The sequence below is a fragment of the Photinus pyralis genome, unplaced genomic scaffold (genome assembly GCF_008802855.1).
Source record: "Photinus pyralis isolate 1611_PpyrPB1 unplaced genomic scaffold, Ppyr1.3 Ppyr1.4_LG9, whole genome shotgun sequence".
In the NCBI taxonomy this organism is placed as follows: Eukaryota; Metazoa; Arthropoda; class Insecta; order Coleoptera; family Lampyridae; genus Photinus; species Photinus pyralis.
In genome coordinates this window covers 15,869,716-15,886,591 of record NW_022170878.1, presented here as the reverse complement: position 1 = coordinate 15,886,591, position 16,876 = coordinate 15,869,716, and the positions used below count along the sequence as shown (strand labels likewise).

The 16,876-nt window shown below is 41.5% G+C and overlaps 1 protein-coding gene across 11 annotated transcripts in view; it reads left to right on the top strand.

The window, feature by feature from the left end:
* The window catches only part of LOC116180168 (SH3 and cysteine-rich domain-containing protein 2-like), a 64,384-nt gene that overhangs the window by 6,795 nt on the left and 40,713 nt on the right, over nucleotides 1–16,876 (top strand). For all 11 annotated transcript variants that reach the window (XM_031500035.1, XM_031500033.1, XM_031500030.1 and 8 more), the window contains exons 3-5: nucleotides 12,166–12,246; nucleotides 16,175–16,372; nucleotides 16,426–16,701. In XM_031500035.1, coding sequence (XP_031355895.1) covers nucleotides 12,166–12,246; nucleotides 16,175–16,372; nucleotides 16,426–16,701 — 555 coding nt within the window. The remainder of the gene's footprint in view (nucleotides 1–12,165; nucleotides 12,247–16,174; nucleotides 16,373–16,425; nucleotides 16,702–16,876) is intronic.

Here is a 16,876-nt window from a genome sequence, read left to right as displayed (position 1 = left end):
AGAGGGCTGCAATTTTGGCTCTGTGTTAAATGACATGATCCGCGACCGCATCGTGTGCGGAGTGGCCGAGGAATCCCTGCAACAGCGACTCTTGGCAAAGGAAACCCTTACCTTGGAGGTGGCGCAAGCAACAGCTTTGGCATTCGAAGCAGCTGCAAGGAATGTATCGGACCTGCGAGGAACTCCTGAGGGCTTTCTAAAGAAAATAGATAATCGGAAGGAAATGACAAAGTTATGTTTTCGGTGTGACGAATCGCATTCATCGGAAACATGCAGGTTTAAAACAGCGGCGTGCCGTTTTTGTGGAAAGATGGGGCATATCGAGAGGGCATGTTTGAGGAAGAAACGGAACAGGGGTAGTAAGCGGTCCGAGCAGGTGAAAGCAGTGGCGTCTGACAACGATTCTGGTCGACAAAATGAGAGTGACAGTGAAGAGGGAACCGAGTATTCTATTCACAGAGTATCCCCAGGAGATCCTGGTAAGCTACAAGTTAAGTTGTTACTTAATAGTACTGCATGCTGTTTGGAAGTCGACAGTGGCGCGGCTTATACCGTCATTAGTGCCAGCTGTTTCAATTCATTACGAAGGAAGCCCAACTTAGAACGGAACACAATCATATTACGGGACTATCAGGGCAATATGATTGAGACACTGGGGACGGGGTACGTACGTGTCGAATACAAAAACGTGCACAAAACTCTTCCTGTGATCGTAATTAAGGGAACGCGCGTGGTGAATCTTTTGGGGCGAAACTGGTTTGAGCCATTGAACATTAATGTGTCTGGGATTAACCAAGTGCACAACGCGGTACTTAATAACGTGATTCAAACTGAACTAGAAAGCGAATTCGCGGAAGTGTTTGACGGGACTTTGGGCGTGTTCCGAGGCCCTCCAATTAGCCTCAATTTACCACGAGATGTCAATCCCATTGTGTGTAAGGTACGAAAGGTCCCATTCGCATTACGACCTCTGATTGAGGATGAGCTGGATCGCCTACAGCAGCAAGGAGTTATTGAACCTGTGACGCACCCCAGATGGGCCACGCCCATAGTTCCGGTGGTTAAGGCATCGAATGAGATCCGGTTGTGCGCCGATTATCGTATAACTGTGAACAAGGTGTTGCGACCAGAGACCTACCCCATTCCGAACGTGCAGGATATGCTGGCCAACCTAGCTGGAGGTCGTGTTTTCGCAAAACTTGATTTGACACAGGCATACCAACAGCTGACTGTCGATGACGAAGCCGCCGAGGCACAAACTATAATCACACATAAGGGGGCGTTCCGGGTGAAACGTTTGCAATTTGGGATTAGCAATGCACCACAAATCTTTCAGCAGCTAATAGATCAGAGGCTGCAAGGCATACCAGGGGTCATGCCCTATTTTGACGACATTCTGGTGGTTGCTAAGGATGAGGCACAGCTGTTAGGACGATTGCGGGAAGTTCTGACCAGATTTAGAGAAGACGGCCTTAAGCTGAAGAAGGCAAAATGTGTATTCAACGTACATGAAATCGAATTCCTGGGTCATAAGATTAGTTCCAGAGGACTAGAGCCAGCAGAGGAAAAAATTCAAGCGATCATTCGAGCACCGGCCCCAAGTAATGTTACGGAACTGCAAGCCTTCTTGGGATTGGTCAATTTCTATGGGCCATTCCTCGAATCGAAAGCAACAATAGCGGAGCCACTGCATAAGTTACTGCATAAAAATGTAACATTTAGATGGGGAAGAGACGAAGCACAGGCATTTGGGCGTGTTAAGTCGCTATTAACGAAAAAACCCATTTTATGCCATTACCATGAAGGTAGGAAACTAATCTTAACCGTAGATGCGAGTTCGTTTGGAGTAGGCATGGTTCTCAGTCAGCCGCAGGAAAACGGAAGGGAGGCGCCCATCGCATTCCATAGCCGTACGTTGTCAAAGCCGGAAAGAAACTTTGCCCAGGTGGATAAAGAAGCGTTAGCCATCATGGTGGGAGTTACGAAATTCCACAACTACATATTCGGACGGAAGGTTGAAATTCGAACAGACCATAAGCCCTTGCTGGGAATCCTGGGAGAGAATAAGCATTGCCCAAACGAAATATCGCCTCGCATGCTGCGCTGGAGGTACAATTTGAGCGCATACGATTACAATTTGGTCCATGTAGCGGGTAAGAAAATTCCACATGCTGATGCCTTGTGTAGGCTTCCGCTACCGACAACTCGAGAAGATGTTCCGAGATGCGCGGATGTCCTGATGTTTGAGTGTGTGGAAGAATCTCCAGTATCTGCCCAAGATGTAGCTAGACAAACTGCTAAGGATCCCGTCTTAGCTCGTGTAAGAGATTTTGCATTAAGTGGATGGCCCACATCGCTAAGGGACCTGCAATCTGATATTAAGCCATACTGGACGCGGCGGAATGATATCACGTCGTATAGGAATTGCCTGTTGACTGGAACCCGTGTCATTATTCCGCCGGGAGAGAGAAAAAGGATTCTGCAGGTGTTGCACGAGGCTCACCCAGGGATCATTCGCATGAAGGCGCTGGCAAGAAGTTATGTATGGTGGCCAGGAGTGGACTCGGACATCGAGGATTTTGTTGCCAAATGCGAAATATGCCAGCAACACAGACATATGCCACCCAAGGCTCCCATTCACCCTTGGGAGTTCGCAAGGGAACCATGGCAGCGCATTCACGTGGACCATGCCGGCCCAGTGAACGGGAACTATTTTCTCCTGGTTGTTGACTCGTACAGCAAGTGGTTAGAGATGAGACGAGTCCCTTCCCTTTCATCGACAACCACCATCCAAGTATTACGGGAGATATTTGCGACACATGGGCTGCCGGACGTCATAGTCAGCGATAACGGCACAGCATTCACGTCTGAAGAATTCAAGCTTTTCGCTAAGAAGAATGGATGCCGAGCAGTGAATGTGGCCCCGTATAAGCCATCATCAAATGGGCAGGCAGAGAGGATGGTGCAATTTGCGAAAGACTCGCTGAAGAAGATGGGCAAAGGGGACGTGGAGACCAGGATCTCTCGATTCTTATTGGCCCAACACGCGACGCCGTGCACAACAACAGGACAATCACCTGCCGAATTATTGATGGGCCGGAGGATCACCACTGCACTGGATCGCATTAAACCCAGCTTGACCACGGAGATGGATCAGAAAAGGGACCAGTTGTTAGGGACAGAAGTGCGAAGCTTCAAGGAAGGACAACATGTAGGTGTTCGTAGTTACGTGCCGGGAGACAAGTGGATTCCAGCCCAGGTTGTGCAGAAAACAGGACCAGTGTCATACAAAGTACAGACTCCGGAGGGGAAGTTGTTGCATCGGCACAGCAACCAAATGGTTACACGTCCCATCGAACAAGAAGTCCCCGGGATAGAAACATCTTCAGAAACAGATGAAGACGAACAAGAAGCCATTCCGGAACGGGCAGAGCAACCTATGGCATCGCCAGAAGGTTCTCTTAGAGCGAAACTCCCATCACCAGAAGGAGGAACCACGCCACGTCCCAGCACACCACGGCCTGAGCGGAATCGCCGACCACCAAGGCACTTACAAGACTATGAGTGTGCGTACGTAAAGGGGGAGGAGTGTTGTGTACGCACGGGAGACGCTGGCCGGTACGCCACTGGACAGGAGTGGCAGAGACGCTAGAATAAGTGAGGTTGTGTTCGAGCATGACCATGTATTGTTTGAGGAATTCTCGTGTATCTTTTTGAGTTATTAAAGTAGCATATTTATAACAGTTTGACAGGATGAGATCTACTTGTCACACTATTCCGGTCTAACGGGATGCGGTTTTGCTATATTTTGGCAGTCTAAGTAGTGTCATGTCTCAATTATTGCTAAAGATGGTTTGTACGCTTGAGGCGGAGGGGTTATTGAGAAAGCAGATATATCGTTAATATTGGATTGATCCTTTTAATTCAGGACGAGAATCTCATAATAGGTTTGCGAAGTTTTATGAGAAAATTCGAATGAACAAGAACAAATTTGTTGTATATTACCGAATGTCCAAAATAGTTATTGTAACGGAAATGCTGCAGACATGACGTCGCCTTTGGCACTCTGGAATTTTCTACGCGTATTCGAGAATGTACTGGACTTACATTGCTTGCGTGTATAAATGGTTGCGGACCGAACATCGCGGCAGTTAGTCTACTATCGAACGAGATCGAGTACGGACGAAACATAGAGCGCGAAAAGCTGATATAAATTTCGAAGTGTGTGATATAAATAATCGATATAAATTGTACGGATTTTATAGTGTTTTAGTTTTGTTTAATAAATATTGATATAAATCGAACCCGAATTTATAAATAACGTTACATTGGTGTCAGGTGTGGGAATTAATTAAATTAATTAAAAGTAAGTTTAAATTAAGTGCTTGTGCTTGTGTATGCCTGTAACAAGATCTGCTGCCGCTAAAATGGAAGAAACGATGCTCAATTTGCTCCAGCAAATCCAAAATGGCCAACAGGTGTTGCAACAAGAAATGAAAAGCACCCAAGAAAATTCTAGAAATATTCACGAGAAGTTGGAAGAAAATTCTAGAAATTTTGAAGAGAAGTTCGAGAAAATGGAAGAAAATTCTAGAAAGATTAATGAAGAAAATTCTAGAAATATTCAAGAGAAGTTTGAGAAGTTGGAAGAAAATTCTAGAAAGATTAATGAAGAAAGTTATAGAAATATTCAAGAGAAGTTCGAAGAAAATTCTAGAAATTTTGAAGAGAAGTTCGAGAAAATGGAAGAAAATTCTAGAAATATTCAAGAGAAGTTTCGAGAAGTTTGAGAAAATGGAAGAAAATTCTAGAAAGATTAATGAAGAAAATTCTAGAAATATTCAAGAGAAGTTCGAGAAGATTGAGGAAAACTCTAGAAAAATGGACGAGAAGTTCGAAAAGATGGCGGAAAATTCTAGAAAGATTATCGAAGAAGTCTCTACATCAATTGAAGAAAAAGTTGAAGATAGAATTACGGAAGTTTCCAAAACATTTAAAGCAACATTCGTCGAGATTGAGCACAAGTATGAAGAGCTGCGCGAGCAATTCTTGCGACTGAGTACGGAAGAGCGTACTAGTAGTGCCCCAGATGAATTACTGATGGACCGTCTTCTTGAGGTGCCACAGTCTACTCATTACAAGAAGGTCGACCCAGAAACAAATACAAGAGTAGAAGGCGACGTTCAGCAAGCCCGAGTAAAGCCACCTACTTTTGATGGTAAGATTTCTTGGACCACGTACGTTCGACAGTTTGAAGCAGCGACTGCGGCAAATAAATGGACTCTTCAAGACAAAACTACAGCCCTGATTCTTGCTCTGAGAGGAGATGCTCTGGATGTGTTGCGGACCATCCCCGAGGATCAACAAAACTTCCAACAAATAGTAGCGCGACTCGAAATGCGATATGGCGATAAACACCTTCAGCAAGTTTACTATGCCCAAGTCAAGAACCGAATGCAGAAATCTGGAGAAAGTTTGCAGGAACTTGAAGCGGACATCGCTAGACTGATTCGATTGGCATACCCTACGGCACCGGAGAGCTTTCTTGATCAACTGGCTGTACAAACATTTATCGATGCCGTTTGTGATGGAGATGCCCAGCAGGCTTTGAGACTGGCTAGGCACGACAAAATTGAGAAAGCTTTGGCCCATGCGTTAGAATTCGAAGCCGCCAAGAAAGCTAGTCATGGAAGTGCGCGAGTACGTATGATGGAACCTCGCAGTGAGAGCCGGGTAAGAACCATCGAAGAGGAAGGTGGCTCTGAAAGTTTTGAAGAAAAGATCAGTAAAGTAGTGGAAGAAAAGGTCAATAAAGCAATACAGTCACTGGCAAAGAAACGTGAACCACGATGTTGGAATTGCGGCGAGATTGGACACGTTCGCAGCAACTGCCAAAAACCATTACAGCAGTCGGAAAACTAAGAAAGGTCGACAGGAAGGGGCTATCGTCGACCTGCAGAAACAAAGCCCCGATCTTCACTGTAAACATTTCGTCGTCTGGAAAAGTTCTGAGTTTGTACATCGACGGCCGAGTTAATGGAGAAGACAGATCCTTGCTAGTAGACACAGGTGCAACAAGAACTATTGCAAGACCAGAGTTATTGAAGAATCATTCTCGGATCTCATCTTCGACCGTGCAGTTAAAAACAGCAACTGGTGAAAGAATAAAAACGCACGGAGAAATACAAATGTCTGTCACCATCGGAAAGACCACCATCAATCACCAGGTGCTAATTGCTGATATTTCTGATAAATTCATCTTGGGGATGGACCTTCTTAAGAAACTCGGAGCTGTGTTAGACGTGAAAAAGGGCGTGTTAAAGGTCGGCGATGAAGAACTCCCTTTCCATGAAGACAAAGAAGATGTCATCCGCCTGGTAACCACTCATGACGTCATTATACCCGGACTTAGTGAAAAAATTATAATGACCACTTTAGATGGATATTGTCGCCAGGGAAGCCTACGGATAGTCGAAGCACTAAACGAAAAGGAATTTCTAGTGGCTAGGGCTCTGGTAAAAGTTCAAAATGGCGTTCCGATTCGAATTATGAATTTGAAAGATAGTCCTGTTAAGCTAAGCAAACGAACTGCAGTTGGACAGTGTGTGCCCATCTCGGCTATTCGCTCTGTGAAATCGGAAAATCTATCTAAAGGAAAGTATCCAAGAGAGCTGATAGATATGGTCATTAAGAACACTCCAGATTTTGACAATAGACAACGACAAAAGGTGAAAAATATGCTTGTGGAATTCCGAGATGTGTTCGCGGTAAACGACCAGGACAAGGGCAAGACAAGCATAGTCACCCATAAAATAAATACTGGCAATTCCCAACCGATTAGACAACAGCCAAGGCGACTCCCATTGGCTAAACGAGACGAAGCGGAAGAGATTATTAGAGACATGAGAAAACAAGGTATCATCGAGCCATCGAATAGTCCTTGGTCATCACCGATAGTGCTTGTAAAGAAGAAGGATGGCTCCACAAGATTTTGCGTTGACTACCGTCTATTAAATTCCGTCACCAAGAAAGATAGCTATCCACTGCCAAGAATAGACGACACCTTGGACACTCTATCTGGAGCCCAATGGTTTTCCACACTCGACCTAAAGAGTGGTTATTGGCAAGTGGGAATGGAATCGACAGACCGAGAGAAGACCGCGTTTTCTATAGGCTCTGGACTTTGGCAATTCACAGTAATGCCCTTCGGATTGTGTAATGCCCCCGCGACGTTTGAGAGACTTATGGAAGCAGTTCTAAGGGGACTAACGTGGCAGACATGTCTGGTATATTTGGATGATGTAATTGTCGTAGGAAAACTTTTGAAGAACACCTAAAGAACCTGAGAGAGGTGTTTGGACGATTACGAGAGGCCAATTTAAAACTAAGTCCAAAGAAATGCTTTATGTTCCAAAAAGAAGTTAAATATTTGGGGCACATCGTATCTCGTGATGGTGTTACAGCTGACCCAGAGAAGATTATAGCGATTCAAGAGTGGCCGATTCCTGAGAACAAGCACGAGATTCGAAGTTTCCTCGGTTTGTGCACCTATATAGACGATTCGTGAAAGGATTTGCCAACATTGCTAAACCATTAATAAAGTTGACAGAAGAGGGCAATGAGTACGAATGGAGTGAAGACTGTCAAAGAGCTTTCGAACATCTCCGGCAAGCTCTTACTAGCGCACCTATCCTTGGCTACCCCAGAAATGAAGGAAAGTTCGTGCTAGATACCGATGCCAGTAACACCGCCATTGGAGCTGTTCTCTCTCAATTGCAAGACGGACAGGAAAGAGTCATTGCCTATTTCAGCAAAGTACTGTCGAAACCCGAGAGGAATTATTGTGTGACTAGGCGAGAGCTCCTGGGTGTGGTAAAGGCATGCGAACATTTCCATAAGTACCTTTACGGCCGCAAGTTCTTGATAAGGACAGATCATGCAGCGCTAAAGTGGCTCTTGCAGTTCCGAAACCCAGAAGGACAGGTGGCAAGATGGTTAGAACGTCTTCAGGAATATGACTACGACATTGAACACAGGGCTGGAAAAGTTCACAATTAATGCAGACGCTTTGTCAAGAAGACCGTGCAAGGACAACTGCACACATTGTTCTAAAATAGAAGACAAGATTGGCCATCTGCGGCGAACAACTGTAGAGAGTGAGGAATGGAAGCCAAGCGAAATCAAAACGGCCCAAGAAAACGACCCAAGTATAAAAACTGTTCTGAATTGGATACGCCACGGACAAAGACCAGACTGGCAAGACATTAGTGCCACAAGTCCTGAAGTAAAGAGTTATTGGGGCCAATGGAATAGCCTGACTCTGAAAGACAACCTGTTGTATAGGACCCTTGAAAGTGAAGATGGCACCGAATCGACGCTGCAATTAGTAGTACCTAGAAGCAAAGTGTCGGAAGTATTGCAAAAATTGCATGACGGCGCTTCCGGAGGACACTTTGGTATTACGAAAACGTTGCAAAGGGTACGTGAGCGATTCTATTGGGTCAACCGTAAAGAAGATGTCCGGCGATGGTGTCAAAAAATGTGAGTTATGTGCTACTGGAAACGGACCAGTTTCCAAGAAGAAGGCACCCATGAGGCAGTATAACGTTGGTAGTCCGATGGAACGAGTTGCTATCGATATCGCAGGACCGTTTCCCGGGACAGATGGCGGAAATAAATATATCCTAGTGGCTATGGATTATTTCACAAAGTGGACTGAAGCTTACGCCATTCCAAACCAAGAGGCAGCAACAGTTGCAGAAGTGTTGGTAAAGGAGTTCTTTACACGTTTTGGTGTTCCTGTAGAAATCCATTCAGACCAAGGAAGGAACTTTGAATCGGCTTTGTTCCAAGATGTTTGTCGATTGTTAGGAGCCAATAAAACCAGAACAACACCTTTGCATCCTCAGTCAGATGGAATGGTTGAGATAATGAATCGAACGATGGGTAAATATCTTTCAAAAGTCGTGGCAGAACATCAGAAAAATTGGGACCAGTACCTCCACCTGTTCCTTATGGCATATCGATCAGCCGTCAACGAGACCACGGGTCAGACTCCTGCCTGCCTTATGTTGGGTCGTGAGCTACGCCTTCCATGTGATCTCGAGTTTGGGCGTAAACCCCATGAAGAATATGTCGCAGGTGAAAATTATGTTGACCAACTAAGAGTGAAGATGAACGACATTCACGACTTGGCTAGAAGTCATATTCAGATTGCCAGCGATCGCATGAAAAATCAATACAACCTCCGCTCGGCCAATGAAACTTTTGAAGCTGGAGATCTGGTATGGCTGCACAATCCACAGAGGCGAAGAGGTCTTTCTCCCAAGCTACAAAGACAATGGGAAGGTCCGTATGAGGTGATCAAGAAAATAAATGACGTGATATATCGTATCAGAATGAAACACCGGAAACCGAAAGTTGTCCACATTAATCGACTCGCACGATATGCCGGATCCAACAACAACGAAGAAGTTAGAGGTATTCGAGAAGAGGAACGCCGCTTTGGGATCGAGCCAAACTTTAACGATTTTATGTCAAATTACGCCCAGCGGAAGAAAGCTCGATTTGGCGTTACTCAGGGAATTTGTCAAAATATTTTTGAGCTTCCGGTTAACGTTTCCATCGCCCATTGTGTCGCCGAAGACCTTCGCATGGGTAGAGGTATAGCTTCCGTATTCCGGAAAAGATTTGGAAGAATGGACGAGTTGTTAAAGCAAAGACCACGAGTGGGTAAAGTACTGCGCTTGGAAGATAGTCAATGCTCTTTGTTCTACTTGGTTTCAAAGAAAACGTCAGAAGGCAAACCCACCTATGAAAACCTCTGGTCTGCTTTAAAAAGCTTAAAGAAACTCATGGCATTCTATGACATAAATAGCTTGGCGATCCCGAAGATTGGATGTGGTTTAGATGGGTTGGACTGGAAGATAGTGCGAACCATGATCGAAGTGATTTTTAGAAACACTAGCGTTCGAATTACAGTATGCTGCTTCAACCCACAGAGGACGACCCTCCGCAAAACTGTGGACTGTTACTTTTTCAAGAAAGGTGTTTGTCGAGCAGGCTCTGACTGCAGATTCCGACACGAGGCATTAAAAAGTAATACTAACGCAGTTTCTGAACGAGACGTCCAGAATTAAGAAGGGGGCAGTGTAACGGAAATGTGCTGCAGACATGACGTCGCCTTTGGCACTCTGGAATTTTCTACGCGTATTCGAGAATGTACTGGACTTACATTGTTTGCGTGTATAAATGGTTGCGGACCGAACATCGCGGCAGTCTACTATCGAACGAGATCGAGTGCGAACGAAACATAGAGCGCGAAAAGCTGATATAAATTTCGAAGTGTGTGATATAAATAATCGATATAAATTGTACGGTTTTTATAGTGTTTTAGTTTTGTTTAATAAATATTGATATAAATCGAACCCGAATTTATAAATAACGTTACATTATTTATATAACAAGAGCGCGAAGTTCAATTTCGCGCATTGAGACTGAAGGTATTTTGACGAGGCGAAGCCGAGTTAAAATATCAGTCAAATGCGCGAAATAACTTCCCGCTAGCGTTATATACAATATTTTTTCTACAACTGAACCGATTGTTAATTAAATTTGCTGTTTAAGTTCAACTTTGTCCCGTGCGCGAAATACTTTTTTTCACTGTTGACGATTTCGCGCACGTTGTCAAGAGCAACCTTACTTATTAATTAACCGATTAAAAATCTAGTACTTCGCGTTTCGAAATCCGTCAGAAAATGACAGGTTTTTTTGACAGTTGTAGAAAAATTCAATTTCTACCCATGATTTCTCCCTACAGTTTTTATCTACATACTCTTTAGATTGTTTTTCCCACAGTGCAGTTTTTGCATGCACGCACTCGATGAATAAACCGACATCAAACATTGTAAACCTAACAAAACACCCGGTTGCATCGCTCAGTGTGACAACTGATGACAACCAACGTGCAACAACACGTGGTTTCATGTCATTGTGGTTGTCATGTCATCCTGCGCAGCGGCAGCAGGATGCGGTTGCATCCGGTTGGTGCGGCGAAAACGCATACATATATGTGACTGGTACCATTTAATAACGTGTGATATTACCATCCCGTCAAACAGGAGCGTTTTAGCGGGAGCGGTAAAAACGCATAGTGTGACACCACACTAAAGGCGATTATTATTATGTTGATAGTAATAATTTAAGGTGTTAGTTAATTATGAACGTAGAAGAAATGTTATAATTACGTCTGCCCATTTTGAATTTCACAACAATTGCATAAATTTGTTACAATTTGCCGCTTAAACACTCCAGAAATGACCAGCAAAAAAAAAGACGAAAAGCTAATGCAAATGCAAGACGTACGTTTTGGACCATCAATATGAATTGCACAGCAGACTCAAGTTGCGAATTGCCATCTTTTTCTAATAAGAGACACGCTGAACAGCAAATTTATTATTACGATATACATCGATGATGCCCAGGGTCATACCCAAGTAAAGCTGGCGCAGAAAATAATCGCTAAATATTTGGTAAAGATTTAGACATGTGCAATTGTTCGCACGTGTGTTTATGGAAGTTATTCAAACAAAATGAAAAATGTTGAACAATAAATCAGTATCGCCGAAAAACTTTTTTAAGGCAGAAATATAAATGTACAAAAGTTTTCTCATATAATAAAGCTTTTGAAAACCGGTGTTTTTCTTTTGTCGAAAAGCTTTATAATCTTTCAATTGGTGTGGGTGTGCAAACTTTTTTGAGAACAAAGCCAACGGGATCATATAAACCAAAATGTAGTATGGATACCACTAAAACTGAGCACCCCTAAACGGTATTTATCTAACGAGATTACGGCAAAATTTGGGAGCTTATGTAAGCAAGAAAATTTAATTTGGGCGACCTGTGTATGCATACAAATTGTGTTAGTGAGCGTAATAGGTGAAACGAAATTAAAAAAGAAAATTAGCGTCCTTAAAAGCTTCAATTAAGGCGTATACTTTGAAATCGCATTTAAAGTGTAAATATACACGCCTGATTAAACTTTTGAAACTAAAATAGCAACTAAATGACATTCCAAATTGGATTACGCTATATTGACCGAAGTAAATGAGTTCTTTTAAGCTACTAGGAAAACGTAATTTCATGACTAATAAGCTTTATTTTCAGGAAATCGATGAAATCTACACGGATTTATGTTCATCGGTGTCGGAAGCTATTTTACAAGAGGCAGAAATCGTATCGGCGAGGGTGAGTGACGCGAAAATTTTGACATAGAAGCCTCCATTGGATAAATCCAAACATTAGTTTGTATTATTTCAATTCTGACAGTATAATAAATGAGTCACGTGTACATATTTAACAATGGGGGAGCGTTGACAAATATAAAACCGCAGTTTCCTCTTAAGGAAGGAGAGATTTATTTGCGTGTTATGTACACAAAGGTTCTCATCAATCTTTAGAGCCGCGCGGTTTCTAAATTTTCAATGCGATAACTGACGACGTAATATTCCTTAGGCCACTTATTAGGTCATTTCTGTGAACGATTTCGGAATATTGAAAGCGAGAATGTGCCCGTAAGGGCTTGTTCGGTGCGATAAACAGAGCGTGCCCTAATTGCAAATGAATCTACCAATTAAGTCGGAGAAATTAAACAGTGAAACTCGACCTTAGAATATTAGTGAACGAAATATCTTTTGGGATATAATACGAGACCTGTTCACTTCAAATGTATCTTTGGTTAAACTAACCTGACATTGAAATGCGTTAATTATCAAAAATCCGTCTCTAAGACCCAGTTGTACAATGTCAGTTTAAACTTCAGTTTATGGGTAAATTGTGGGTGAAAGGATTTGATGGGCTAATATTTCACCAGTTGACCAATCGTGTTTCTGAAATCTGTCAGTTAAACTAATCTGAAGTTTAAAATAACATTGTGCAACCGGGCCTTAGTGTGCAACCCTTGCAAATTCATAGATGAATGCAAGCAGTGTATGGAAATACATGTATCCAACTGACTTGTTCTTCCTTTGCACAAAGAAGTGCGTGCGCCGAAAAGAATTAAAAAGAACTTGCACGACCTCGGACGGCAAAATAAAGGACTATTGTAATAAGAAATCTATACTAAGGTAATAACAAATTTACTACAGGAAATACTTACATCTTAAACTAGTGGATTACAAAGTAAATACCTAGATGGCGTACGAATGTTTTTGAAAATGACGAACGCAAGGAATTTAAAAATAAGAATACGAATTAAAAGTTACTTAAACAGTATTTGAATTAGGAATTTTAATCGGTAAGAAAATAATGTTACAAACTAAGCAAATTAATCAAAATTTCTATGGTATGTTCCTCTAATAAAAAAACAAACAAAATGCACGCACAAAACGCAACTTTCCTATTTTTTGACGTATTCAATCGAAATTTCCCTCTAATAAAAGCAAACAAAATGCATGCTTTTTTATTTATGGAAATCGAAATGTTTATGAGAGCCTCTCTAATACAATTAAACAAAATGCACGCACAAAAAATTATACTGCGCATGCGCAAACAAAATGCACACTCACTAATCAATCATGAAATATCGATATATCGAACGTTGAAATTTATCACAAAGTACACATTACAGAAGGTTTCATCGAAATACGAAGCCTACTTAAATAGTTTAACAAAAAAATTGAAATTGTTCAATTTTACCATACAAAAACAGAAGAAAAAAATTGTCAAAAATCTTCGCTTTTTCGATGTGATCTTATACATTTCGCCACGGGAATTGCAAAAATTACGAATCCGTTTATGAAAAATGCACGGTCTTGGCCGTGCGGGTCAATTTTCATTTAGCGAGTTGTGCATACCTTTACAAAAAATTATTAATTTCGCTAATATTCATGGTATACAGGGTGGCAATTTGAAAACTTACCACCCCCCATATCTTAGTAAATAAACCAGATATTTTAAAAAATCTATCCGTTTCGTTAATTCGGAGGGGGAATCACAATGACATAGTTGGCGACGCACCCCCTCCAACCCCTCCAACCATGGGCGCAAATTAGGGACTTGCCGGTGAAATTCTATGGACTTTTTGTTATTAAACGATTACCTTAGAGACCATCACGTTTCTTACAGGTGATATTCCAAAACAACAAAATTATGCCCCACAAATTCCAACAAATTACCAATTCGGTGGGTTCAATAGCATTTTCTTACACACTAAACCTGAAACTGAGAAATTGTCTTCGTTCAGATCTCATAGGAACGCCGAGCTATAGACTTTTACGAATCTGGGCGAGATGAAGAGGCGTAGCGCTGGAGCAGGGTGTATGTATTTTCAAAATCAAAAAGTATTATCGAAATGGGAAAATCCTACCAAAATTGTTTCAATTTCTGCAGTACTGCACACGGTATAGGAATTACACATTCAGTACCTACGAGTTTTACCTGTATACTTAAAAAGATTAAATAAGAAAGTGGAACTGTGAACAGTTTTTATAATGTCAATATAATATCATTTCACTTTAAACTTGTATTTATTGTCTGCAGTCAATCATCTCAAACAAGTAACAAATGTTTGATAATCAGGATTAAAGAAAGGGCCAAATTACTGTAAAGTATTTTCCATTAGACACTGTGATATTCTATTTCCTTATTTTAACAAATTTAAAGGACATTAATAGTGAAATAAAGTAATTAGACGTTAATAGTAAAACTTATAATTTTTATATATTTTTTTTCTTAGGGCAATCGATTTCGACTAAATCAAGTCATCATCATTTAATAGATTATCAACTTTAAGAATGGCTTTCAGCTTTCAGACTAGCGATGCAGGAATAATACGATAATGAGTATATAATGCCGAAAACCCGAAAGTTTTACAATGCGCTCAAAACTGTATATTAATGAACCGAGACTTAAAATCTCTGTCGGACAATGCGCTACACGACCCCCTTTTTTATTTAAAATTTTAGAGATGATGCTCAGATTGCAGAGGGGGTGTTGGAGTGGAGTAATATTTTTATTCTGTAAATAGTCAAATAGAGAATAAAAATCCATTTTCAAAGTTTGATAACGTTTTTATTTGATGAGCACACACAATTAGTGTAGGTACGTAACAGCACGAAAAATACATGGAATATGTGGTGCAATTATGCATTCATTACGCCTACATAGTCATTTTCAAAATGATTATAACAGTTTTGTTTGATCAGAACAAAATTTTTGATCAGCAGCAACGAAATGAACACGAAACATTGCATACCTGTAATATTTAACGTTGATGGCTTTTAAGCGATCCCTAGATACGGCTAACTGGTCCTCGTAATTCACTGTGAACCACTACTCTATTTTCATGTACAACATGAATTAAATCACAGATTTGTAACATTATTTGCTCCACTAACACGTGTAACGGTGTAACTACAACGAGTACAAGCCTGTAATTTTGTTGGGTTTAGTCTTGATTACGGAACCCTAAGGTTAGTTATAGTAATGGATTGCTGGGATTGTAATGAACCTTCTCAATGGACCTGAAACATTTATCTATGTGTCATCTTTACGGACGGGTGTGAACATAAGCTCCAAGTTAATCTTTCGGTACAATTTAGTACAAATGGACTACGGTCGAAGCTGCCGATTTGTCTATTTCGTAACATTCTTGTCCTCCTCTCATTTACCTCATAAAGTTAAGACCTGTAATAATGAACAAAGTAGGTAAGCGGAAATAATATCTTCGAAATACACTGTATTTATAAAGTAAATTGCCACGGGGTATGTTGACTCTATGAAGAGATAATCGCCGTAAAATTGAGTTCGGGAATGGCAGAAAACTGAGCTGGATAATGAGCACGATTAGAAATGGGGAACATCCCATTCAACTTAAAATGCACCCTACGCAAACGCGCCAAAATATTTCATTAATGATACTGTAGGAATTTTAAAGTGAAGTATCCTAAAGATTTTTTAATAAGAAGGAATCTCCGTGAAATCTTGTTTTGCCTTAATTCTGAAAGCAGGAAATCCGAACCCCTACAACAAAAACATATTGCCCTCAAGAGTAGCGTACCGGTTTTTTTCATATTTGTGTATAAATCCGACACAAAATTCTATTCGCCGTTACCAGCTTGTATAAGCTTCTTTGCATATGCAATTATGTTACGTAATGGAAATTTTCATAACACAGGCAACCGAAAGGCACAGAAGGTACGAAAACCTCATATCGCAGTGTCGGGCAATTTCAGCAACATCGGATATGGCTCATTTAGCAAGATCGATGCCGACGGCGCAAGGAAGAGGACTTTCAGCAAAACGTCCCTTTATAGCACCTCAACCTCAGCCACCAGACGCCTTAGACGGTGGGGACCCCTGCGAAATTATCAACGTAAGTAAGTGCGGTGTAATCAAGTTTGCCTCAACAGCTCATTATTATTACAGGACAACGTCCCGCCGCCTTTGAAAGATCAATTGGTGATAGACCGACTTTCGGCGGTACAAGTGCAGCCGGCTCATGACGCCCTGAAAAAGGAATCTGCTGATCTAGATGCTCAAATAAGGCAAATACAGGACTCTCTAGAGACTCTTCTGCGAATTCAACAACGCTCGCTTGAGTCGGCTTTGTATAATAAGGTTAATGAAATACAAGAGGATATCTCGATGAAACGGTTCGATCTTCGAGTGGCCCAAATGCATCTAAGTGCGATTAACTCTCAGGTGAGTCGTTTTGATTTATCCACCCCCTGGAACAATATAAAAGTTTACCTCGATTAATTGGCTGCACGTTCCCGCAAACTAGAAAGAAAGTTGGTTAATGGAGAACTTTCCGAAAGTAATTAACTTTAATTAAAACAAGCACGTTTCAAGCTTGAATTTTATATCATTTTCGCGT